Source organism: Lutra lutra, chromosome 4 (genome assembly GCF_902655055.1).
Source record: "Lutra lutra chromosome 4, mLutLut1.2, whole genome shotgun sequence".
NCBI classification, from domain to species: domain Eukaryota; kingdom Metazoa; phylum Chordata; class Mammalia; order Carnivora; family Mustelidae; genus Lutra; species Lutra lutra.
The window spans coordinates 32,194,720-32,221,024 of NC_062281.1; the positions used below are offsets into that span (position 1 = coordinate 32,194,720).

The 26,305-nt window shown below is 38.4% G+C and overlaps 1 protein-coding gene across 4 annotated transcripts in view; it reads right to left on the minus strand.

Annotated features, from left to right (window-relative positions):
- Positions 1 to 26,305, minus strand: part of OXR1 (oxidation resistance 1) — a 447,991-nt gene that overhangs the window by 191,994 nt on the left and 229,692 nt on the right. For all 4 annotated transcript variants that reach the window (XM_047724297.1, XM_047724293.1, XM_047724292.1 and 1 more), the window contains exon 3: positions 26,009 to 26,205. In XM_047724297.1, the coding sequence (XP_047580253.1) occupies positions 26,009 to 26,205 (197 nt within the window). The remainder of the gene's footprint in view (positions 1 to 26,008; positions 26,206 to 26,305) is intronic.

The window sequence follows — 26,305 nt, forward strand, 5'->3', positions numbered from 1 at the left end:
ATAAAACTCCAAAATTAAAAAAAAAAAAAAATAGAACTTTCCCAGTCATGCTCAGACGTATTGGCTAACATTTAATGTTCACTCACTCACAAGGTCAGCACATGGTCACAGAATGTCTCCTTCCTATGTGCCTGGCCCTGAACAGAGTGTGGGAGACACAGACGAACCCATCAGCCGTGACTCCTGCCTTCCTGGAGATTATGGTCTAGAGAGGCATGAAAGTTACTTCCAAAAGGCTTAACAGGTTTTATGATGGGAAAACCCACGATGCTCTGGGAGTTCTGCCGTCAGATTTGGGATTCATCACCACCTCTGCTTGGAGGAGCTGTGTTCTTATGTAGGCTGTTCCAACTGCTGGGAGGAGGGAAGCCCAAGGCTCAGATTTATATCCTTGCTGCTGTTTTTTCCTAGTGATCATGCCTTTGTGGCAGGTTAGTCTTCACTGGCACCAGGATAGCTACTTTATGCTGCTTTAATATATTCATGAAAGTGGCAGGGGTTATTTTTGTGTTTGGATCAATTCCAGTAAAGGGAAAGAATTCTGTGATTGGACGTTTAGACAAGTACTGCTTCTCCTGAGGCTGGTTTTAGGCTGACAGAAAATGGCACATTTTATCATATTCACAGACTGCATTACCTTTGAATCCCCAAATATTTTGAGAACTCTAAAAATCAAATCCAAATCTCTTCATACTAATAGAAAATGGCAAAGCAATAGGCAATACACATCCCACCAACAGAGCCAGCTCTCTTACACATAGCAATTTCCTACAAACGACGTCACTGAGGTCCTGCACATACAGTCTGCTAACAAATGAAAACCCCTTCAGCTCTTAACCATTCATGGTCAAAACAGTGTGAATTACTTTTAATTCACCCTTCCCTACTTGTTCATAGAGGAAATAATATTTGTTCATGTTTCTCATTCAGCTTTTTATATATTATAACATTTTTTTATTGTGATTAAGAACATTTCACATGACATCTACCCTCTTAGCAAAATGTTAAGTGCACAATACAGTACTGTCCCCTTTAGGCACATGTTTATAACTGTTTCCTGTGTCATCTCGTATTTTCCTGTTCTCTGTCTCTCTCACTCTCTCTCTCGCTCTCGCTCTCTTTTTGTTTTAATAGTGAAAGATTAGACCGTGTACAACCACAAAGCAAAAGGCAGGCAACAGTGACATGAAAGTGGAAAGTTTCTAGTCTGTCCCTCTTTGCATTTACTTGTGTGCCCGGAGGAGCAGTACGCCTTGCTGGAAGGAGCACTGGACCAGGAGTGCTGCTCCTGGAGGAGCACTCCAGGAGTGCCAGGAGTTAAGAAACACGTTCAGCAGCCTCTTACCCTGGAAAAGGTCCCATGAATTCTCTGACTCTGGGTCTGCTTATGGCAAATGAGTGAGTCAAATTAGTTAACTGCTAAGATATAAAAATGAATGATTCATACCACTTTGTAACCATTACGCTGATTATTATTAAAAAAACAAACAAACAGACATTTGCAACAACATGGATGGATCTAGAGGGTATAATGCTAAGTGAAATAAGTCACTCAGGGAAAGGCATACCATTTGATCTCACTCATACGTGGAATTCAAGAAACAAATGAACAAAGAAAAAAAGGTGAGAAACTAAAAAACACACTCTTAACCACAGAGAACAAACTGTTGGTTCCCGAAGCGGAGGTGGGTGAGGGAATGGGTGAATTGGGCGGTGGGGATTAAGGGTACACTTATCATAATGAGCACTGAGTAATGTAAAGAATTGTCGAGTCATAGTCGGATATATTATACAGCTGAAACTAATATAACGCTGTATGTTAGCTATATTGGAATTAAAATGTTTAAGAGGTGAACAGATAAAAACAAGTGTTGGCAGAGAATATAAAGTAATTAGAACTCGTGCATTATTAATGGGAATATAAAATCGTATAGCCTCTATTTAAAAAAAGTTATGGTGATTCCTCAAATGATTAAAGATAGAATCCTCATATTATCTACCAAGTCCGCATCTGGGTATACACTCAAAACAAAAAATGAAAGCAGGGACACACACCGATATTTGCACATGGGTTTATAGCAGCATTATTCACAATAAACAAAAGGTGGAAGCAGCCCAAGTGTCCACTGATGGAGGAAATGGATAAGAGCAAGGGAGTATACACACAAAATAGAATTTCAGTCAGCCTTCTCACTACAACATGGATAAACCTTACAGATACTATGCCATGTGAAATAAACCAGTCACAAAAGGGCACTTACTGTATTACTGTACCTACATGAGGTACCTAGAATCATCAAATTCGGAGACAGAAAGAATGGTGGTTTCTAGGGGCTGGGGGAAGAGTGAACGGGGAGTTACTGTTTAACTGATGCAAAGTTTTCAGTTTTGCAAGATGAAAAACATTTTGGAGATGGATGGAAGTGATGGTTGCATAACCATAGAAAGGTACCTAATGCCATTGAGAGATACACTTAAAAAAATGGTTAAAATGGTAAAGTTTCTGTTATGTGCATTTTATCAAAATTTTAAAAAATGAATGATTCCTTTATAAATATACTTTACAATAACAAGTCTGCCATGCTGGAGCCTGGGAATGTAGTGATAGAAGTCGCCTCAAAGAGTTCACTGTTCAGCAGAGAACAGAGTGAAGTAAATGGAAATCCATGGTACAAGCTAGCACATGCTGGCATGCTAAGAGGGAAATCTAACAGAGACTGTAGACGTCAGAGGAGGAAGTGGCCCAGGTAAAGGTCAATGGTGAGAGTCAAGTAGTCTGGTGAAAGAGAGAGAGAACAGGCCCTTGGGTAGAGTGAGAACCCACAAAATGGCACAGAAGAGTCAACAGTTACTTTGTTTAAATGTAAAGTGGGAAGTATGTAGCATTTTTCTTCCAAGTGGTTAATCAATGTACTGGCATCATTAAATAAGCTTTCCTTCCTTCTGATTTATGATGCTACTTTTCAAAACTAATTTTTTATGTTAATTAAAATCAGTTTTGAGGCCATTTGTTCTGTTCTACTGGTCTACTGGCTGGCTATGGCATTGATGTAGCACTGGCTTTGATTACTACAGGTTTATGATATGCTTTAGTATCTGGAAGAGCAAAATGATTTCATTTCTTTCTTTTTATAATGCCCATGCATTCCCTGCTTGCTTTCTTCCTAGCTTGTTTTGTTTTTGTTACTCATTATAAAAGGGACTCCTAAGTCCCATTTTCTAACTTGTTATTTATGGTTATCGATTGTATATATATATTGTATGTATACATTGTATATATTTACGATTCTATAGTTCTGACTACTTCAGTGTAGTCTTTCATTCAAATGACTTTTCAGCTGAATGTCTTGGTTTTACCAGATAAACAACTACATTACCTAAAATGATAATTTTCTCTCTCCTTTGGTTGCCTTTTTTCCGAATTTCTATTTGGTATTATATTGCATTGTCCAGAAAAATGATTTTTTTTTTTTTTTTTTTTGGAAGAACCAGAGGTGACTCTGTCCTCAGGGAACATCTGGCAATGTCTGGGGACATTTTTGGTTTCCACAACTGGCATTGGTGCTATTGGCATCTAATGGATAGAGAGCAGGGGTGCCGCTGAAAATCCTACAATGCACAGGACAACCTCCCACAGCAAAGAATTATTTGGCTCCAAATGGCATTAGCACTGAGGCAGAGAAAGCCCAATCTATAATTTCCAGAACTGTTAAATAGCAGTGATAAAAGATGGGCAATACTGACTTTTTTCTATAATCACTCTCTCAGTGATAAACACTAATAAACTAATCAAAATCTAGATGGTAAATTTACACAATATATTACTAGGCACCCTGAAGGTTTTTTATCTCATAACAGGATAGTTACCAAAAGTTAATGAAATAATAGGAGATAATTTAGGGCCAGTCTGGAAAAACCTGGTTTCAAACTTTGCAAATCATCCCAGCACAACTATACAATCTTTCCTATAAAAACTTACAGAGAGAGGGGCACCTGGGTGGCTCAGTGGGTTAAAGCCTCTGCCTTTGGCTCAGGTCATGGTCCCAGGGTCCTGGGATCAAGCCCTGCAACAGGTTCTCTGCTCAGCCTGCCTCCCCCTCTCTGCCTGCCTCTCTGCCTGCTTGTGATCTCTCTATCAAATAAATAAATAAAAAATCTTAAAAAAAAAACTTTCAGAGAGAATCTATAACGTCCTACAATGATAAGTTCCAGCACTATAATTTTTTTTATCTATTATTATTACTTACTGGGGACACAGAATATTTGTACATAGTTTTAGGTCAGTCAGAAAAGCAGTGAGCTTTGCTCTGAGGTTCCTTCCACTGATAATATACATACATGCTTAACTGCTCTCATCAATTGATAATGAATCAGATAGTGAATGCTTAAAGAGCATTTCTATAGTGTAAGGTTAAACTTTTACCTTCTAAAACAAAATAAACACGATATTGAAATATGTTCCTGCTTACTTGGCCTTTTAATGTAATGATCAAATTTGCTAACAAAATTGCCTGTAAAAGGCCTAGGAAAGCTGGAAGTTTCACATACTATTGGTTGACAGGTTAACTTTCATACCACCTGGGTATTGTACCTATCATGTCTCCCTTTGGATGATATGCTTTGACCAGAACACCATCCTATAAATGAAAGGAAAAAACCTTGTCCTCTCTGCAGTTAAGAGGCAGGATGAAAATGGATAAATATTTAAAATGCTAAGTCATTTGATATTACTCAAGCCAGTTTTGGGGGGGAATAAATAATTCCACCTAAGACTTAGAGAGTTGACCCATGTGTTCATATCGCATGGCTGTCAATTTGTGTACAAAGATCCAAAGGGGCTAGATTTATCTGAAAACTAGATCTGAAAACTGAAAACTAGATTTTCTATTCTCCTGCTAGTAGGAGATGAACTCATTTATGGAAATAAAGATCTGGAAAGGAGAAGATAGGAAGGTTACTTGCTTTCATTAGTGGCCAAGCTAGGCTCATGGGTGGATGTCACTGTGAGGTGTGCAGAGGCTTCTTGAATCTTTCCACAAATCATTTATTTCAGTGCTACAGATAGGTAAGAGCATTAGCACCAGCTTCCTGCCACATTTGTACTTTTGTTTTGTTTTAAACCAGCGATAGTTCGGACTTCTACTCAGCCTCTTCTATAGCTTTATACGCATATAATTCCTTATGTTAAGTCCTTTCTTGGACAAACACCTGGAGTGTTGTGGTTTCTGTTTTCCTAAGCAAACCTTAGCTTATATAGAATATCGCTCACCAGTGCGTATCCACTGGGAAAAATTCACCCAGTTGTGTCTGAAGAAACCAATTTTCATGTTTAAGGATGGCAGAAGCTTTCCATAAATTTTTAAAGAAATCTCTAAGAATTACACAATTCACAGTTTGTTTTTGTTTTTGGTCTTCTCCATTGTTTTTGATGTGTGTATACTGCTCAATATCTTTTCTCATGGAATCATTAACTAACCTCTCATCCCCACATTCAAGTACTCAAAAATGAAAATCTAGCAACATAAAACAGGAAAAACAAAGACAACATGACCATATCTCTGGTGGGAATGTTTAAAATAAAAGTGGTTATAAAAACAAAGGAATAACCATATACAGTTTAAGCTAATCAAATTGAACTAATTTCAAAGTAGAATACCTGGTCAATAAGACTTTTATGAAGTTCTGTGAATGACGACTATCATGTTCATTCTGTAGCCGCCTCCTACTTTTCCTTACAGATACTCTGTAGAATCCTCCAATGTCTGTATTCGGACCTAGCAGACAGAAGATGTCACCAAGAAGTGCTGACATGTAGGAAACCTCTTCTTTATACTTATGGTACAGAAAGAAGTCATAAATTTCTGTAGGTGTAGCCCATTTACCATAATAAAGTTATTGAAATGGGACCTCCTAGAAATGAAACTAAAGACTGGCAGTCTTAAGCCAAAACTAACAGACTGACCAGCTACATGTGAAATCAATTACAGGCAAAAAGGAATTTACCATACCCTCAACCCTTTTCTTGGTGGGGGTGGGGTGGTGGAGAAGGGTTTGCTATTGATACAAACTGTACCCATATATGAAAAAAAAAAAACCCAGAAGAAACCAGAGATAGGTAAAGGTTTTGCTTAAGAATAAATAAATAGGGCGCCTGGGTGGCTCAGTGGGTTAAGCCACTGCCTTCGGCTCAGGTCATAATCTCAGGGTCCTGGGATCGAGTCCCGCATCGGGCTCTCTGCTCAGCGGGGAGCCTGCTTCCCCCTTCCTCTCTCTCTGCCTGCCTTGCTGCCTACTTGTGATCTCTCTCTGTCAAATAAATAAATGAAAATCTTTAAAAATAAAAAAAAATAAAAAAGAATAAATAAATAAAGAAACAAACAATCTTCTGAAATATAGGAACTAATTTACATATAGTTTCATTATTTTTTTTTCTCATGACCCTAAACCTCAAGCCAATGTGAAATTTAGTTTCTTGCAATGATATTGCTTTCAGGTTATAGCTAACAGCATGAGATATTTGAAATACTTATTTAAATTGAATTTATTAAAAAAACCTGAATTTATTTATATTCAGTGATGCTACCACAGTTTTATTGGAGGCAATGGAAATTAAAAAAGAAAAAAAGCCTAACCCACACTGGAAATTCACTAAGATTAAATAATTTTGATTATATGTATGTGAATTTTCTGACTAAACTTTGGCAGAAATATAGATTGGGGAGAAAAAATAAGTCTTTCTTATGTGTTTTTCAAGTTCTGAATAAGAGTTTCATATTTAGGAAGCATCCTCCAAAATTTCTTAGAGTTGCCTTATGAAGACCAACAAAAGCCTATGGGGGAGAAAGAGGATATATATTTCCCAATCAGGTGTCATCACCAGGCTAATAAACACTTGTTTTAGAATGCCTGCTGTTTGTTTGCTTCCTTGTAAACTATTTCATTTTAAGATTTCAAGTTGGGTAATATTTATAGTAATCTCCAACTATAACCTTAGTGGCTAAACAGTCTTACCAAATCTAAACCATGATCTGTGAAGGGCTTGGGAAGATCCCTTTCATACCTATTAAAATGGTGAAGTAATTTTGCTGTTTGTAAAAGAGTAGATCACTTTATCCACAGAAAGTGGTGATACAGAGCAAAAAGGTCCCTGCTTTTGTACAGAAGACAAATCTTTGGTTTAGTAATTATTAACTATGAGATCTCAGGCAAGCTCCTTAACCTGTCTGTGCCTTAATTTGTTCATTTGCTAAATGGAGATAACAAATATATAACTTATAGGTTATACTCAAGATAAAATAGAATGAAATGTGTAGGAGCTAAGAACAAAACCAAGTAATAACTTGGGTCTAGACAGAATGTTGGTATCCTACCCCTGGTTTGTATGATGTGTTTCTTCTTTACCACCTGTGAGATCTGTATTCACTCCCTGGAATCTCTCTTGGGCTACCCTGTATCTCAACCACTGAGTATTTAATCCTTGCCTTGCTTCTCCAACTTTCACTGAAATCAACCATTTCGCTAGCTCATCACACCTCAGGGAACTGCTTCCATGCTCCTAAGACATCAACCACCAATCTGCTAAACTTAGTTTTTCCAAAGTGCTGGTAAAGCAAAAATCTTCTCACAGTGGGGATCAGTGATTCTCTGGGGAAAAAAAGTCCCGTCTTGGTTTTATAATTTGTGGGTGATTTTCAAAGAACAGCTTGGCTTTATGATATCCCTTGAGAATCATGTTGTGTGCTCTGGCAACAGTGAGTGAATCTTTTCTTCTTTACCACTGCACTTCCTGAGAAGGATAATGTAAAGAATAACGGTGACATGAACTTGTCTTTCCCGAGGAAAACTAAGGAGAGACTACAGCATGAGTTTATGCTTGTTAGTAGAGAACAGGGTTGGGGATAAATGATTTGTGTGATACCTCAGGAGCACCAATTTGTTTCAAGTTAACATGATAGTTATCCACTTTTATTTATTTACCACTTATTATGTAGAAAAGTGTTTCTAAGTGTTTCAAAATTGTGAATCATCACACTCTTATCAGCTACTATTAATAGATGTTTGTTAAACATTTATCATGTTTCAAGGGTATCCTAATTTAAAAAATACATTATCTACATTTAATCCTTGGGACAGCATAGTGATATAGAAGTTATCTTTTGTTGCAGATGTAAAAACCAAGGTTCAGAAAAATTAAGCAACTTCCCTCCTATCATATAGTAACTGGTAAAGATTGGATTTAAATCCGACTATGTCTGGCTTTATGGCCAAGATTTTTACTTTTTATTTATTTACTTACTTTAAGATTTTATTTATTTATTTGACACAGAGAGAGAGAGAGAGATCACAAGTAGGCAGAAAGGCAGGCAGAGAGAGGGAGCAGGAAGCAAGCTCCCTGCTGAGCAGAGAGCCCTATGCGGAGCTCGATCCCAGGACCCTGAGATCCTGACCTGAGCTGAAGGCAGAGGCTTAACCCACTGAACCACCCAGGTGTCCCATGGCCAAGATTTTTAACCTCTTCCATGGGGCCACTTACTAAGGGACACTCCCAACTGGGGCAGTAATGTAGAAATACTAAGGGAGAAAAAAGAAATCATTTCAGAAGTCTATCAAAATGCAAACACAAGTTAACTGTGGCAAGGCATATCCTGTAAAATGGAATGGCACACACATTACTATGGTTTTGTGCAAAAAGAAAATATAAATGTGTTATTTTATAAGGGCCAAGTAAATAAAATATAGGGCAGAGTTGTCTTAGAATTCCCTATTTTTATGGTTATTATTTTCATATGATCCTTCTTTATATAAGGCTAAAAAGTGATCTTGGAACATCTGCCCATTGGTTTTAGAGCTACCCTCTGGGAGCCAAAGATGACAGTTAATCTTTCTTCCTTAGGGTAGACAAGAGCAACAGTGTATCCCTGAGATCCTTATCATTTAAAATTATATCCCCTTTTTTTGTTTGCTATGCCACATTACTGAACAGTTCATTCTGATGGGAAGGATGAGAATGTGCCCCCCCAAAATACTGGGGTGGCATAAGGGCTATTTTAGGCTGATTATTTTTAAGAAACAGCAGACACAGGAAAAACTTCAAAAATGGAGAAGTTATGCTTTTGTAAGAGACGTTCACATTTATAAAGGCAATCTCTATTTGTAAGGGTGTCTCCCTCTCTGTAGGAGAAAGGACGACTAAATCTCCAGAAACTCCTATCAATGGAGAAGCAAATTTACATCTGCTGTAACAACCTTACCCTTGTTTATTGTGCTCGGCCTGGTGGTTTCCCCTAACTGGCCTCCCCCACCCCAAACACCTTTTTATCTTAGGTTGAAGATGGTATTTAAAGTGGTGGCTTGGGTTATATTAGGGAACTGTTCAGTTTTCCGGGGTCTCTTCCATGTACACAGGAGGTATGTGTGTATTTAAACTTCTGTTTTACTCCTGTTAATCTATCTTTTATTACAGGGAGGATCCCAGCCAAAAATCTAGTAAGATAGAGAGAACATTATTTTTCCTCCCCCACAACTCCTAAAACTACAATCTATGAATCTTTTTACTCAAATTGCTGTTGAAGAAAAGCAGAATTCACCACCCCAAAATATGTCAGTTTGACATAAGGATTATTTTGAGCTAAAAGCAAATAAACTCAAGCAGATTCAGGAAAAGCTCTTTACCTCCCCCTCAACAGCCTTAAATTTATTTGGGAAAGGGGGCACATACCAGGAAGAGAATTATTACCAGAGATACAGCTCGCCCTAGAAACTCACCTGCATAACAGGATAACCTTTGTTATCTCCCACCTTTCCATGCCTGCTTCCCCTGACCCCTACACCTCTCCTTAGCTCAGGATTTTCTATGAGCTTTAATTACTTGGCTGCCTTTTGGAGCCTCACATTTTCTTTTCCTTTTTTTTTTTTTTTAAATATTTTACTTATTTATTTGAGAGAGAGAGAGAGAGGGTGTGCGTGTGAGTGCACACGCATAAGCAAGGGGGAGCAGCAGGCAGAAGGAGAGGGAGAAGCAGGCTCCCTCCTCATGGAGCCTGATACAGGGCTTGATCCCAGGGTCTTGACCTGAGCCTAAAAGATGCCCAACTCATGGAGATTTATTTACTTGAGAGAGAGAGAGAGAGAGAGAAAGCACACAAGACGGAAAGGGGCAGATGGAAAGGGAGAAGTGGACTCCCTGCTGAGCAGGGAGCCCAAGGCTGGGCTAGATCCCAGGACCCTGAGGTCATGATCTGAGCTGAAGTGAGGTGCTTACCCAACTGAGCCACCCAGGCACCCCTGGAGTCTCACATTTTTATGGGGCCCCACACATACAAAATTAAATTTGTTTTTCTCCTGTTAATCTGTCTAATTTCAATTAATAGACCAGCCAAAGATCCTGAAGGGGGAAAGGTAAATTTTTTCCACCCCTACACTGTTAAATGAGGTTTTCTGAAATATGTATGTGTACAGCTGGCTTTTTCAAACAAAGAGAAAAATTAATACTCAAACTCATCAAGTATTAACTTTTCAGTTTGAACCAACTATACAAAGTTTGAATCAATTCTATAAATGTTAATTTTTCAATTTGAGTCAATTCTTTAAGGTGAACTTATCTTGTCATATTATGATTTCACTCAGCATTGTGTCAATTTACATCTTATCTGTCTGCATCAAAATGTACAGATGAAATCCCAATGAGACACAGCCCCAAGTTTAAGTCTTGTGGCCCAGGGCTAGAAACCACTCTCTAAGCTGCATCTTTGCCATTAGTCATCCCCAAAGCTCGGATAATCATCTTGTGTTCATTTTCCTCTTTTTAACTGACCATCATAAGAAATTTGTCAGCTGGTTTGGCCTAAGTCAAGATGTTTTCTCCATGACATTTTCCTAACCCTTAAGTCTTCTATTTACAAAGAAAGATTTGTTTGACATGAGTCATTCTTAAAGAAGTCCTACCCAATCCCACCACATGACATTTTAAATAAACTTACCATTTTTTTAACAACATGCTTAGTGAACTTAGTTTTGGTTCCTATCAAAATATTATTGTAATTTTATCAATTCATACTTTATTAGAGCATCAAACAAGCAAATTATAGAAGTTCTATTTAATTTTTACTAAAAAATCTGTACACACACACACACACACATACACATACAACAAGCCTTAAGCCAGATCATAAAATGAGTTTTCAAACATTGCCAGTATTCCTCTTTCATTGAGAAAATATGGAAAGGGCAGGTTTAGTGTTTCAGTGGGAATAATGCATTAATTATAAAATGCTACTTCAAATACACACATGAGAAGTAAAATTACATGAGCAAAATGAAGTGCATAATTGTGCATATCAATTATTTATAATTGATCCTTAGGAAGCTTAAATGACCTACCCGGCTTTATCAATTATAGCAACAGTAAGTCACAGTTGTCACTTTACAGATGATACAGTGCATATGCGGCCATTACATCATCTGATAAATAACAAAGTTGCCACAAAAGAACAGGTCACATGGCTTGAAGAAAGTGAAATCTAATGGAAAGAAGTTAGGTTTTAGAGTCAAATGGAGATTTAAATCATCTTCCTATTTGTTACCAGCAGGGTGACCTTGGGCAAATCATGGGAAATCTCTGAACCTCATGGGTAATATGAAGACTACAGTATTTTATGACAAGGTTTTTATGAGGATTAAATGAAATGCAAATGCACACGGGTCCCCACATGCACCTGTGCTTCTAACTGCGGGTTCTTTTCTCCTCCCTCTTCCCCACTTTGAAGGCTCGAGCTTCACCTACATTTTCGTATATTCAACTTAACTCTGCTTCACTGCACTCAGAACACCTACTTTTATGCTATTCATGGTTGTGGAGTTTGTCCAAACTATCTGGGGTCATGAAACCCAAACAAAGAACACAGCCACTGAGAAGAGATTCCTTCTTCTGTAAAGGGATTTAATTGTTACAAAGGTTGTTCATTTCAAGGCAGCAATACAACTGTACTAAATAAAGAAGTTTGGGAGCCTGCAAGAAAAGACAAATCATGAGGAACTGCTGGAATTTTACACAGGAAACACATAGGTCCAACCTGAACCCTGTAAATTTTGGAAAAAGAGACTAGACTCATTTTAGAACAATAAAATTTAATGAAAGAATACTAAAAACGGCAGAAAGGAGATGATGCAAGTAATTGAATATGTTTTAAAAAATAAATGTTATTTTGAGTTGTATTTAGAAAGGCGTTGTGCCAAAAATCAATGCTCAAAATAATTTCATTTGAAAAGAACACTAATAAAATGTACTTCAGTTAAAAATATTAAAGTCTAAAAAAAATACTGAAGTCTAAGAATCAGAGGCACAAGGAAATCTGTGAGCAGGAGGATATCAAATTCCCTAGTTTGTCAGACGTGGGAGTTCGAGTACTAACAGGTAAGTGACCCGGGTCCTGGACTGTACATTTGGATAGGAATAAGTGTGGGAACAGTTTTCAAATTCATCTGATTTTCCATCTTCTTTTTCCATTATTAATGATTATGTATTTAACTCTAAGGTCAGCTGAGGGTCCTATGTATCTGGGTATATTCTATGTGTCTGGGTATATTTTCCCTATTTTTTCCTAACTCAACCAGGACAAGGAACTTAGTCCTTTCCCCAGTTTCCACGGGAAACCCAATCACAGCCAGAATTTCATGATTCGTACGAACTTCGCTGAAAGTTCAGGAATCATAGGCAGGGGAGGTGCGGAGAGGACATAAGGCCCAGCATGAACAAAGAAAACTGGCATCTGGGTTAAAAGATGATTGAATAGACAGTGCTCTGGAGAGATACAGATTTATCTCTCTGGAGGTATGTATGCACATTTTGAAGGAGGCTAAAACTCTGAAGGATTCTGTTTATCTTTCAAAGAATTGTGAAATCTTAGGGACCTTTTCCACGGAGGAATCACTTACATTAGAAACAGAGGGGTAGGGGCGCCTGGGTGGCTCAGTGGGTTAAGGCCTCTGCTTTCGGCTCAGGTCATGATTCCAGGGTCATGGGATTGAGCCCTGCATCGGGCTCTCTGCTCGGCGGGGAGCCTGCTTCCTCCTCTCTCTCTGCCTGCTTCTCTGCCTACTTGTGATCTCTGTCTGTCAAATAAATAAATAAAATCTTTAAAAAAAAATAAAAAGAAACAGAGGGGTATTTGTTTGCCCCCCCACCCCCTGCCCCAACCTCTTTCCAGAGGGAAGCAGGGCAGCTGTCCATCTCCTGTATAAATGTCCAGATTCATAATGTCAGGGTTCCTAAAGCATAAACCCCTGTAGAAAGATGTAGAACATCTTTCTTCATGTTGCTGCAAGGGGACTGAAGAAAGGGGACTCAGCACTATCACTGCTGTAGATAATAATTCGTCTGATCCAGAAACCTTATTTTTGCTTTCAGTGCAAAATAGATAAATAGAGATATTAAACACTTATCAATAATGTATTTCCCCAAGCTAAAACTAATACTGACCAGCTCTTACTTCCTCATTGACCCCCTCCATTCCCTTGTTCCTTCTTCGATGAAATAGCAATTATTTGTTTCATATTTACTAGCCAGATTCAATACGAAGAGCTTTACACGCATTACCTATTCTAAAACTCACAAAAATTCTATGAAGAAAGTACTTTTATTCCCACCGAGCAGATGAAAATACTGATCCACAATTTTGACCAACACAACCGGTGAATACTAGTGCAGAACAGCCAGCAAATCTCTAATTTCTTCTGTGTCGGAATTTTCACTTCCTTTGCTTTTCAGTAAACTACACGGCCTGGTCACAGCTCATGCTCTTGACTGATCACATTCAGGAATCAGCTAACATGTCTCCAGCGCTCTAAGGTTAACCACACAATTCTATCTATTAATGCGGTATGGTCACTTGTGTATTCTGTGACGCGAGAGCTGTGTACGTGTAGTGTACTGTGAGACAATATCCACACTCTTACTCTGAATGCTTCTTGTATCGCAGATATTAAGGGCAGGGAGCTAAGCAGTTTGTTTTGAGAAGGAGCACAAGTCTTAACGATAAATCCTTAGTTCAGAATGATAATTTGGGTGCAAATATTGAAACGTGTTCTGTGCCCCGACGACTGAAAAAAGCCTTCAGGCCCGTTAAACTAGCCTTACTACTCACGGAGCAGCAGCATCAGTGTCACCTGAAATCTTGTTACAAATGCAAAATCATGGCCCTATCACAGATCTACTGAGTCAGCACTTGCGTTTTATTTATTTATTTATTTATTTGCATACAAATGAATTGTAGAAAAAGTTTATTTGCTGGTCACTGATTGTTGAAATACAATCCCACATCCACGATACAGACACAAAATGATGGGTTATTAAATCTTGCTAACCCATCAAAAACTAACTTAACATGGTAAAAGTAATCGCATACATATACTTCTCCATGTAATGTAACTTCCAGTTTGAAGCACACAACACTGAAGTGCGTTGAGTTAAAGACGTTAAGTGTGTCTTTATGGGTTAAAGAGCACCTGTGTTTTAATAAGATTCTCCAATGCACATTAAAATGTAGAGAGCAATTCCTCAGAATAGTTTTAAGGCATTCAAGCTGTCCGCTCTGAGTCCTGCTGATGAAAAGTAAAATCAAACCTTTCCCCTCCCTGTTCAGGTGGTATATCATGAAACTGCCTTAAGACTCTGAGTCATTTGCTGTCTTGTGCTCATCCTTAAGTTCTCTGCAAGTCCCAAAATAATGTAGGAGAAAGTTCTCAGACCATGTGATGTATGACTCCGCAATAAACAGGGTGTTTAAGCAGAATAAATCATAAGTGTGATTTACACAAAAAGGAGAGACTCATGAATACTGATCCGATACTGGAAAAAGACGTTTTGATATACCTTGACTTTTCTCTAAATTGGATAAAAACCATTTGCTTTAACATCAACAGGTTTCCGATGTGATGCTTAGACATCAACCCCAGTTCAACCCATTTTTCTCCACAGATATCATTACTCCAATAAACTTAAGTGGTAAGTGATGACCAAAGAAGGGAACCAAAGAGAAGCTGCTGCCCCCTCTTTCTTTTGATAAAGAAAATTCTCTACACAGGTTTCATGAACACCTGCATTCTCTAATGGTAGCATGTCAAGCCCCATCATGATAATCTTCTTTCACAGTTTGGGTCATATGAATGACAAGGTTTCAACTCTTTCCTAAAGGACTGGTAGGAGCTAAGAAGGGACAAATCTACTGGAATATAGAGCTGGAAAATATAAGAATTACTTGCTCTGCCCTTGACCATCCTTTCTCAGTTCCCTCTGCAGCCTCTGGCCTCTTCCTACTCTTATATTTTGGGTAAGACTCTACTTCTCACTCTATTCACTTGTCTTAAGAAACTCCTGTATGCCCACTCCTGTATGTGCCTGTATGTGCCAATATGATCTGACGACTTTCTTCGAAACCCAACGCCTGAGCATCAGAACGGCAGATCCAACTGCCTATTTCCACAGGTACTTTAAGCTCAACTGACCCACAGATGAACTCAACATCCCATTTTAAAAGCTATCCCAGGAGTATTTTCCATCTCTGTAAAATAGTAACCTCATTCACCCTGACATTCAAATTTGAAACTCAACAGTTATCCTAGAAGCCTCAAACAAAACATAATGTCATTTCAAGAATTAATTTTTTTCTTTATGTTAAGAGTCAATTCCTCACTCAATTGCTGATTTTGTTGATTTTCTCGTGTCTAGCTTTCCACCTGTACTTAAATTTTAGTGTCGGGCTCCTCTTGAGAGGAAAGTTTTAGGTATTTCACATTTTTTTCTTACTCTTTCCTTCTCTCTAGTGTCTTCTCTTTCCATCCAGCTATTTTGTGTGTATCTCTACATGCCCTCTGAGACTTTCATTCCAGAAAAAAAGACTTCTATAAGAAATCTCATTTCCAACTAATGGCTCTTGTCAATGGTACTCAATCACTTACTAAGTGAATGAATGAGCATTCCTTTTTAAAAAAAATTTTTGAATATGCGTTCTTAAAACTACCCATTGAATTAAAGTTTAGATAGGCTTGTATAGGGGCGGGAGTGAAAAATAAATATGAGAACATGGAGAGAAGGATACCTACCCCATCCCATTTACCCTATGTGTATTTATAAGAATGTTTCTCATGCCAGGAAAGATCTGTAATTTGACAAAATTATTTATGACAGGAAGTGAAACTCTGTAGTCCCAAACAGCATTACAGATACCCTATTATTTAGAATAAATATTATTCTACTGCTTCTGTTATACTTGACTTACTTGAAAGACCCTCAAAGACACTGAAACTACCATTTAGAAAGGAAATTATTTTGAATGGGTCTACGAGACCCTCAATAAACAGTCAAAGTTCAACTCTTCATGAGCACCTATGGTGTTTTATCTCCAATATACTATTGATGACAATTTTTGCTTCCTATGGCTTTGAGAACTATGAGAGGAAATCAATGTCCCTTCTATCAATGTATTAAAATTTAAACAACACATAAAGTTCAAGGACTCTTGACTACAAATGCTAGCAAAAAGAAAATATTATAATGCAGCAGGCAGGCAGGCACTGTTTAAAGCCTTACAGATTTCAAAATAAAAAATCTTAAAAAAAAAAAAAAAGAAAAGATAAAAGGGGCACCTGGGTGGCTTAGTCAGTTGAGTGTCCAACTCTTGGTTCCACTGGGGTCAGGGTCACGATCTAGAGCCCTGTGTAGGGCCCTAAGCTCAGCAGGAAGTCTGCCTAAGGATTCTCTCTCCCTCTCCCTCTGCCCCTATCCCCATTCATGTGTTCTCTCTCTCTCACTCTCTCAAATAAACAAATCTTTAAAAATAAATAAAAAAAATTTTTAAAAGTCTTACTGACTTCTCTGATGATGGGCTATTTTCCATATACTGAATGTGTAATGTTTTTAATATTTACAACACAGTTCTTTGAAATAAAATGCCTATCAATTCTTCCATAAGACAAAATACACCAGAAGACTTAAGATTCTAATTTATGAAAGAGGTTTACCAAAGAAATGACCAAACAGAATAGAAGAAATGTGATACTAAGGTTTGTTGGCCATGATAACAGAGACAATATGGGCTTTCTCCACAAGTTAGTATCCATCTAAAGTACTAAAGACTTATTCATATAATACTTGAAGGTATTTAACTTTAATTTACATAGCAACATGAAATAGGCTAATTAATAGATAATATAACTTTAAAACCAGCTCATTGGGGCACCTGGGTGGCTCAGTTGATTAAGCATCCAAGTTGATTTCAGCTCAGGTCATGATCTCCGGGTCCTAACACTGAGCCCTGCCTTGTGCTCTGTGCTCAGCAGGGAGTCATGGTGTCCCTCACCCCCCTGCTTTCTCTCTAAAATAAATAAGTAAAATCTTAAAAAAAAAAATCAAAATAAAACCAGCTCATTAATTTCTCCTAGTAGGTATTTTTGCCTAGCGAAAAAAACTGTTTAAGCTAATTTGCTGAACACAATATTTTCTGTATCCTGTACTCATATTCCCATTACAAATCCATATAGCTTTTTATTCATAGGTTGTACTAACACAAGACTTTTAATCTCATAGTCTGTGCAATTTATCTCAAAGTTTGAATTAGTGAAGTTTCAGAATAGCTCACTAAAAGCCAGCTTGCGTGTAGATGTGCACATGATTTATTGTAAATCTATTACAATTGGCCACTGAAACATTTCTAATTGAATTGTTCAAAGTAATCAATGGTAGTCGAAGTAGTTTCATAATGTGTGGCAGAAATAGCAATGGAAACATTGCCCTAATTGTGCCTAGCTTTAAACTATTTTTATTCTTCTAAGTAATATTCTTTTGATCAGACTTGTGAATATGGCCACTATTTCATTAAAGAAAGTAAGTACTGAATTTCTTTTCTTTTCTTTTTTTTTTTTTTGTTTTAATGTATAAAGAAATGTCATTAGTATGAATTGGGAAGTTAAAAAAAGTCAGGACACACAGAAACTTTACTTCTGAATGTGTGCAAAATCCTTAGAAGCTTTTAAAATTCATACTCTTTGAAAAAGAAAATACTGGGGAAATTAGGACATATTTTACTGTTCAAATTGCCATTACTTCGATCATTAAATGTTTAAAATAAAGTGGTCTTTCTTAATAATCTGTCATTCTTTTCTCCAGTCATGCTTCAGTGAAACGGAGCATTCCTCCAAGTCTCAGTGGGTGGAAAGGGCAAGTTTTGATGGCTGACAGAGCTAAAGGGCTTATTTTAATAGGGATTTAGCAAATTTCAAACAGGATCATGATGATTTCTCAACCATGAAACAATGTCCATTTTAATTATTCCACAATTCTAACCAGTTTTAATTAGCTGTTTAGAAATCATTAAGTAAATTGACAGGTATAATTTATTTTTAGTAAGTTATGATTATGCTGCAACTCAAACACCATTCTGTGAAAACTCATTAAAGGAAACCTCATTTAAAATGGAATGGGACGGCCAGCAGGGGGAGGGCTCACACCTTACCACTGGGCCTTAACTGCAGACCCAAGAGGAAGAGACAAACCTTGTTAGTCCATAATACTTTACTAAACCACAGGAAGAAGAAAGGGTTTTCTTCTCCCCCAGGGCTAGCCCAACCAATGAGAGGCTGTTACGATGGGAGCCCACAAAAGACCACAACTCTTCCAACTCCCAGTTTACTCCAACGACCCTTCCAAACCCCCTCCCAACGCCCCTGTTTCTTCTATAGAAGGGTAGTCCTTTACTCTCCGGTCTTCTCTATCGTTCTGCCTTAGCTTGCTTGTCCTGAATTGCAGTTTTCTGCTATTCCTGAATTAACACATTTTTGGAGGTAAAGTAAATGACAGTTTTATTTTTCAGGTTAACAGTACCAATACAAGCTGCTCAGGGAAACCTGAGAGTTATTGATATTTCTTAATCCACTTATCACAACAATGATGAAGCTGTTTCTTGATCCTGGGTTATTACTTCTGACAGCGAACAATCATAGAGTTAGGGCAAAAAAGAATAAGGTGGCTGCATAAAATAATGGTGTGAACCCAGGAAAATTAGAGTTTGCAAACTTCTCTGGCACACTATAGGCACTACCAACCTACAGGGATATCAAACAAACACTTTTCTTCCTTCTGAGAACATCTACTCCTGCTCAGTAAAGTTTAAAATTGTATAAATGTTTAGTAAAAAAAGATCTAATTTCTCTAGGAAGACGTAAAGCTTTCATATTTATTTTAGAGTCGAAAAGGAGTTTCTGCTGGTAGGTTTCCTAGCCTTCCTGTTTTGAAGTAGGTTTTAAATAGAATAAATAAGAAAAAGTGACATGAAATAAAAACCCAACTAAATACCTCTCCAACATGTACACACAGACACAGACTCTCACATACTGAATCCCTAGGTCTACTTACCCTACAAATGAACAAAAAATTGAACTTGGGCTCTCAATATCTTTAAATTCACTATCCTAATAAAAATTGCACATTCTTATGCAATATACATAAAAAGAAAAGAAATGACACTTCTGCACATGTACGGGGCTTCAAAATTTGTGAAAAGCTCAGGTTCACTTAGAGAATTTTAGCTTCCATGTATCACCAGGAACCTCAGCAATGGAATAATTTTCCCTACATATTCTTGTGACTCAGAAAATACAAGAAGTCATCAAAATGTCAGAACAAACTTCAGAACAAAGTCATTTTTCTGAAGAACATAATTTAATTTGAACCCTGAGAGCAGTTATCCATTTTAGTTTCTGTGCTTATAGGCGGTGACCTGTATGCCAAGATCATTCTGCTGATTAAATCACAGAGACTTTCTGCTTTTACATGAAGATTCTTCTAGCTTGGAGAGAAGGTTCTGGTTCAGGGGTGACCTAGTTTCATGCTGTGGAATGTATCACCTCCAGCAAGATTAGTCTTTTTAATTTTTTTTTCTCTCCTGTTACAGTGTTTTTCACTTTAGAGTTGCTCTTTTTTATTCATATAATTAAAAAGTCTGGCTTCAAAATGAGAGGCATACAAGTTATGTGGTGATATTTTAAAATGCCTGGTGTACCGCAATTAAAAAGCAGTTAAAATATGTGTCTTGCTTTTCTCTTTTTAGAGTTTCCAAACTAGTTATTACTGTTTTAATTTTGCCAACTACTCAGAAGAATTCCCAGGGAACCCCTAATTCTGTAGGCTCTCTTTTTAATATGTAAGCAGCCCAGGGTTAGTAAGATACAAATTTGTTTTTAACTGTGCTTCAGTAAACTTGCAATGTGGAAGGCATTCTAACCTGAAGGCAGGGCAAAAGACAAGAACATTGGATTTCAGATTTTACAATTTCACAGACCGGCAAAATTTCAAAAGGATATTCTGGGGGACATTTCCCAACTTAATTTTGAGAAGCAAAGAGATTTAAAAAGAACAAACCTGATTGAAAAAGTCTACCAAACCAATATATATACTATGTCATCATTTCACAAAAAGCAGTTTAACACAAGGAAGGAGGCAGGAAAAAAAAGGGGGGAAAAATGAAAGAAAGGAGGAAGGGAGGAAGAAAAAGGGACAGAGCAAGAGAGGAAAAAAGAAAAGAAGGAAAGGAGAGTCATTTTAGTTGAATAAGTCAAATCTGATGAAAAACTAATATTCTTTTTCAATGGCTCTGTTTCACCATCAATGGAATGGATTTGCACTGGGGAAATCACTCACTAAGAGTTCAATTAACAATGTAATTTCATTTTTGTTTTGCTTCTGAGAAGAGATTGTGATCTGAAGACGTAGATGATAAGCTCTTTATTATTAGTTAACCGTCTCCGTAGATACTTTCCTTGGCTTTGCCACTATTTAGAGTGTGATCATGAGTAAGTCATTCAACTGTCAGAGGCTTAACTCTATAGAATGCTGCATGGTGGTCAGAATCCATGTTCCACTTACCCTTGAAGAATGTTATAAGCAATCACTGATTTCAAGGAGTATTTGCTAGCGACCTAAACAACTGACAATGGGTATGCTAAAATGCTCTGAAATCTATTCATGTTGATCAGATTTGGGGAAAGTGTGGCTGGTTATGAGGGACGTTTGGGTTTATTTTCAACACTCTTCTAGGCAGAAAAAAGAGCCGGCATTAAGCCTGTGATGTAGTATACATTAGCACACCTTCGGGAAACTGTAAGGAATTTGGCTTGGTTAGAGTGTAGGGCTGGGGTCTGAGAGAAAGCTGGAGAGTAAGTGGGGACAGAACACGAAAGGGCTACAGAGGAACGATCTGGTTTTCTGGGGAGAGTGAAGAACCACCGCAGGGTTTTTGAAGCAGGAGGCAGTTGATCAGAAGTACAAGGATCAAAGACTAGGAGGCTTGCATCACACCAGTCCCAGGTTAGCTCCAAATCCCCGCCCGGGGATCATGAGCCCTGGCTGCTTCCTTCATGCCCAGCAACCGCAAGGACAAGCTCACTCACTGATGGAGAACTTCCCCATTCCAGGCACCACGATGAACACTCATGCAGACGATTTCACTCTTTTAGGAAAAAAGGAAAGATGTGAAGACAGCGAGCTTTGGAGATTCTAAGTACCCATGTATGCGTACTTAGAACAGAAGTCCAACGTAAACATTAGGTTCCAGCAGCCTGGTATCTCACCACTGACGGCTGATCAGGTGAGCCAAAGGAGGGGTTTAATAAGCAAATGGAATGAGTACACCACGGCTTCCTGACATTGATCAAAATCATTTAGATCTTTGAGAGCTGGTACCATTTTCCCTCTAGGCAAACTGACTCCTGAACCATTCTAAAGAAGTAAGAGCTGGGGGAACCTGGGTGGCTCAGTGGGTTAAGCCTCTGCCTTCTGCTCGGGTCATGATCCCAAGGTTCTGGGATCGAGCCCCACATCTGGCTGTCTGCTCAGCAGGGCGTCTGCTCCCTGCCCCTCTCTCTGCCTACTTGCGATCTCTGTCTGTCAAATAAATAAATAAATAAAATCTTAAAAAAAAAAAAAGTAAGAGCTGTACCTTAAAAAACAAGCAAAAAGCAAACTTTCTGGTAACATATATTAAAACATGTCACATTCTTTAATTTCAATATTCTATACTACAGCTTAACCCAAGTGTCTTAGTCTTTTCCTGGTAGGAATGAAAAGCATATGGACGCCACTTCTTCAAACAATGCTGGGAAGCTTGAAGGTCATTAAACTTCCCCTCAATCATTTGTTTGTTTCTTCATGCTGCAAATGTCATTCCATTAGTCTTTTCAAACCTAAGTCTATGCAAGGAAAGCAAAAAACAACTCTCTGAAAAATGTATTATGAACACATTAGATGTCCTGTATGTAACCATGCTAACTGATTTCTCAAAACTGCACAGGTCATCTGACAAAATTCATCAAATAAAACCTGTGTAGGATTTAAACACATTATACAGAGTAACTTTTCTACCACATTTTCTCTCTTAACCTTTTTTTTTCTTTATATAATTATCATTCCTTGATAATGTGTTAACCTTCTGAGTGTTTATAGCCTGTCCTCCCCACTAGAATACAAGCACCTGAGGGCATGTACTTGGTCTTATTTACTCTTTTATTAGCAGAACTTCAAAGAAGGCCGGGCATGTAGTGGGCATTCCATAAATATTTACTGAATTAATAAATGAAAGATTCTTAAATGAATGAACATATTTTCATATGTGGGAGAGTTTGAGTTATTCATATGCCCCAAATAAACCCAGAATTCAGTCATCTGAATGTAAGTGGAAATTACTGTGTAAAGAACCCTGACTGATTCACCATTGGTGGTGTTTCAATAAAGGGAAGGTGTTACAGCGACATTAACACAGATAGAATAAAAGGCAAAGACTGGGCTGGGCCATGCGGGTAAACAGGCGATTAACGGACGTAAGCAGGTTGTCAGTTCGTATGACAAGGAAGAAAGAGGTCTCAGCTGAAGGAAAGCTCCAGAATTATTATTCATTCCGACACCTGAGAGCCAAGGAGCCCCCGTATCACACCTATTTGGAAGCCCTGCTGAGCCAGGAACCTGGGAAGGTCAAGTTCTGCCCTTGTCTGCTTTGTCTGTGAAGTTGCAGAGAGCACTTTAAACAGAGGTGCTGTGTCATAAAAGAAGACTTTGGTAACTCTAATCTCGGCAGATAGATAGAAAAGAGACAGACAGATAGAAAGGTTGGTTCCATCAGATGGCCATCAGATTCCATTCATTCCATCAGATGGCCAGTCCCCAAGCCTGCTCCCTTATTTAACTTTGTGGAAGGTTTTCAGTGCTCTTCCGTCTCCCATGTTCAAACCGCATGAGAAAATGACTGCATCAACCCGCAGAAAGATATACGCATCCTATAAGCAAGAGGGCATGGAACTGCAGATGGAATGAAGAGCCTTTTTAAGTGAAATAGTGTATTTAAATTCAAGTGATGATTCTGAGGATTAAAGAATTTTCAAATTAAAAGACACTAGAAGATTTTGAAGTTATTTAACTTTTAGGGGCTGAGTGGTGCACTAGCTTCTCTAGAAATTTCTTTCACTCTCACAACTGTTCTCCTTCATGGACCAGATGGAGAGGAGAAGGGAGTTGAGGGAAATTGGAAGGGGAGGTGAACCATGAGAGACTATGGACTCTGAAAAACAATCTGAGGGTTTTGAAGGGGTGGGGGGTGGGAGGTTGGGGGATCCAGGTGGTGGGTATTGGAGAGGGCATGGATTGCATGGAGCACTGGGTGTGGTGCAAAAATAATGAATACTGTTACGCTGAAAAAATAAAAAATTTAAAAAAAAAAAAGGCTCTTCATTGAAAAGCCTAAATGTAGTACTTAATTTGGCCACAGGAGGGCTTCTAGGTTTTTTTTTTCTCAATTGTGTGATCTAGAAATTCAAACACTGAAAGATACCTTTCAATGAATGGGCACACTGGCTGTTGGATGGGTTAGTCGGCATGTTTCCTTAAATGAGATCATCTGAGAATTGAAGTAAAAATACTGCTCCACTGTATTAGGCACAGAGACTCATTTGGCACACCAATGCAGGTAACCTGTATAACTGAAGGCTGATTCTGAAGTGTCACAAGAGAAGGTTAATTTCATTTGCACAGTCTGCTATCTCTTGCTCATGGCTCCTTAATTTCTCTCAAGTTCTATGCCTCATCCATAAAAATAAAGAATAGAACACCTGCCTAATAAGCTTCACCTGTGCCTGGTATAGGGCATTACCAATAAGGGGTAATTTTAATTGTTGTTATTATCAACACGTGTCATTAAAGGATTCTGAAAGACACTTGTTTTATGACATAACCTTTCAATACAGGCGATTATATAGTTGCTAATATTTCAGACTTGAAAATAAGTTACGGGTCCAAATTAGTAGAGCGGTTATAAAAACACATTAAATTAACAATTCAGATATCTGCTTTAACATAATAGATATGCCACTGGCACTGGTTATGAATCAAATTATTACAAGTCCAATCATTAAAAATTCAGTAGTGGTAGGGTTATTTTTGATAACTCACCGTACATCTCTCTGCAACCCAAACTCACCATTTAGACTTCTATTTTCTAGGCTTATCTATTTATGCGGCCAAGCTTGTCATTGTTTCTCCCTCATTTTCTCATCTTTAAGGAATATTGTGTTTATATGCTAAACTACTTTCTGAAGGCAAAATGCTGTGTTTTTTGTTTTTTTTTTTTCCTCAGCCAGTTAGTAAGTTGGAAAAGCAATAGAAGGTGATGGACATGTTGAAGGGTGGGAGGAAAGGACACTGGAAAACAGAGAGTCAGTTGTGCAAACTTTATGGGCTTTTCTAGTTAACTGATTTTTGGAAACATGCTATTGTAAGCTTTAAAAATGGAAATATGAACCTGTTTACCCTTCTATCAGTTCTTATTATTTGACTATAAATAACCTCAAAGACACCATGCCTACCATCTCTTGAAAAATAAGACCTGAACATTTTCATCAGGAAAGAGGACACCAGAGAGTAGATATAGGAAGAGGACATAAAATGGCAGAACAGGAAAGCATGGTTTTAGTCACCACATCCTGAAATAGTGCTAGACCTACATGGACGCATGTCTTCAGACCTGATGGATACAACAGAACCCAAAGACACAGGAACATGGCTTGACAAAGTCACAGAGAAAACTGATGTGGGAGTCAGAATTAGGAATCTGGCCTCCTGAGTGTGATCTCTAGATAAGAACACTAAAGTAGCTGAGACAAAATTTTCAAACATCCCATACTCGGTTGGGCTGGTGGATTCCTCGTTTTATTTGCTATAAATGTATGCCCTTTGATGTAACTTTGGTTAACCTATGAAGCCATAGTCTCTACTTTAAAGGCTTTGGGATATGACCAAATCTCTCTAAAATGAAGTCATAAGCAAAGCAAAGCAAAGCCTCCATATCCTCTTTCTGGGTAGATTTATCTCCCCTGTGCAAATAAAGCAACATTATGCCTACAGGACTCTACCCAGAGTTTACTGTTTTCTTAGCTGATGGGTTCTACGTGGGGTTCAACCCCTCCAAAGCAAAGTAACATGCAAGGCCAGTGCACGCCTGCACAGCTATCTGTCCTCCCTCAGCCTCTATTTTCTTAGTGGTTTTGGTAGTCATGGAGGCACATCAACCACTGTCTCGACACCCTGACAGAACACGGTGAGAGACTTGAGAGCCCGGAGGAAACGTGACAAGAACAAACACAAATAAACAAGAAGCGGCGCTGGCTGTGGGGGGCAAAAATGAAAGTAGGTAGCACGTCAGCTCACACGCTGGAGAGCCAAAGACACACATGACTAACTCCCCTCAGGCCAGGACAGGGCCAGTCCCCAAGCCTGCTCCCTTATTTAACTTTGTGGAAGGTTTTCAGTGCTCTTCCGTCTCCCATGTTCAAACCGCATGAGAAAATGACCGCATCAACCCGCAGAAAGATATACACATCCTATAAGCAAGGGGGCATGGAACTGCAGATCCCCACATTCACAGGGCTGTTCAGACAGACGGCACCTGTCCAAATGCATCAAATGTCTGGTGCTCACCAATAGTGTAGAACCTCTTCAGCTCACTCCTCCGAGAAGGATGCTTCTGGGTATTGGTTGCATTGTTCTGCTCTTCTTCAATGATGGGCGTCTTGGGTGTGGGGGGCTTACTGGCTTGTGGCGTCTGCTTTCCTGCAGCAGCCAGAGGGTTGAACCCTGGAGCAGTAATATCCACCGACTGGGACTTTTTCTTCAACCTACAGGTAAAGAATACCAGATGCTGTGGTTACTTGCTCGAGAGACACTTGTTTCAATTTCATCATAATTTTTTTTTTCAACAACCGAGTTAATATTTGG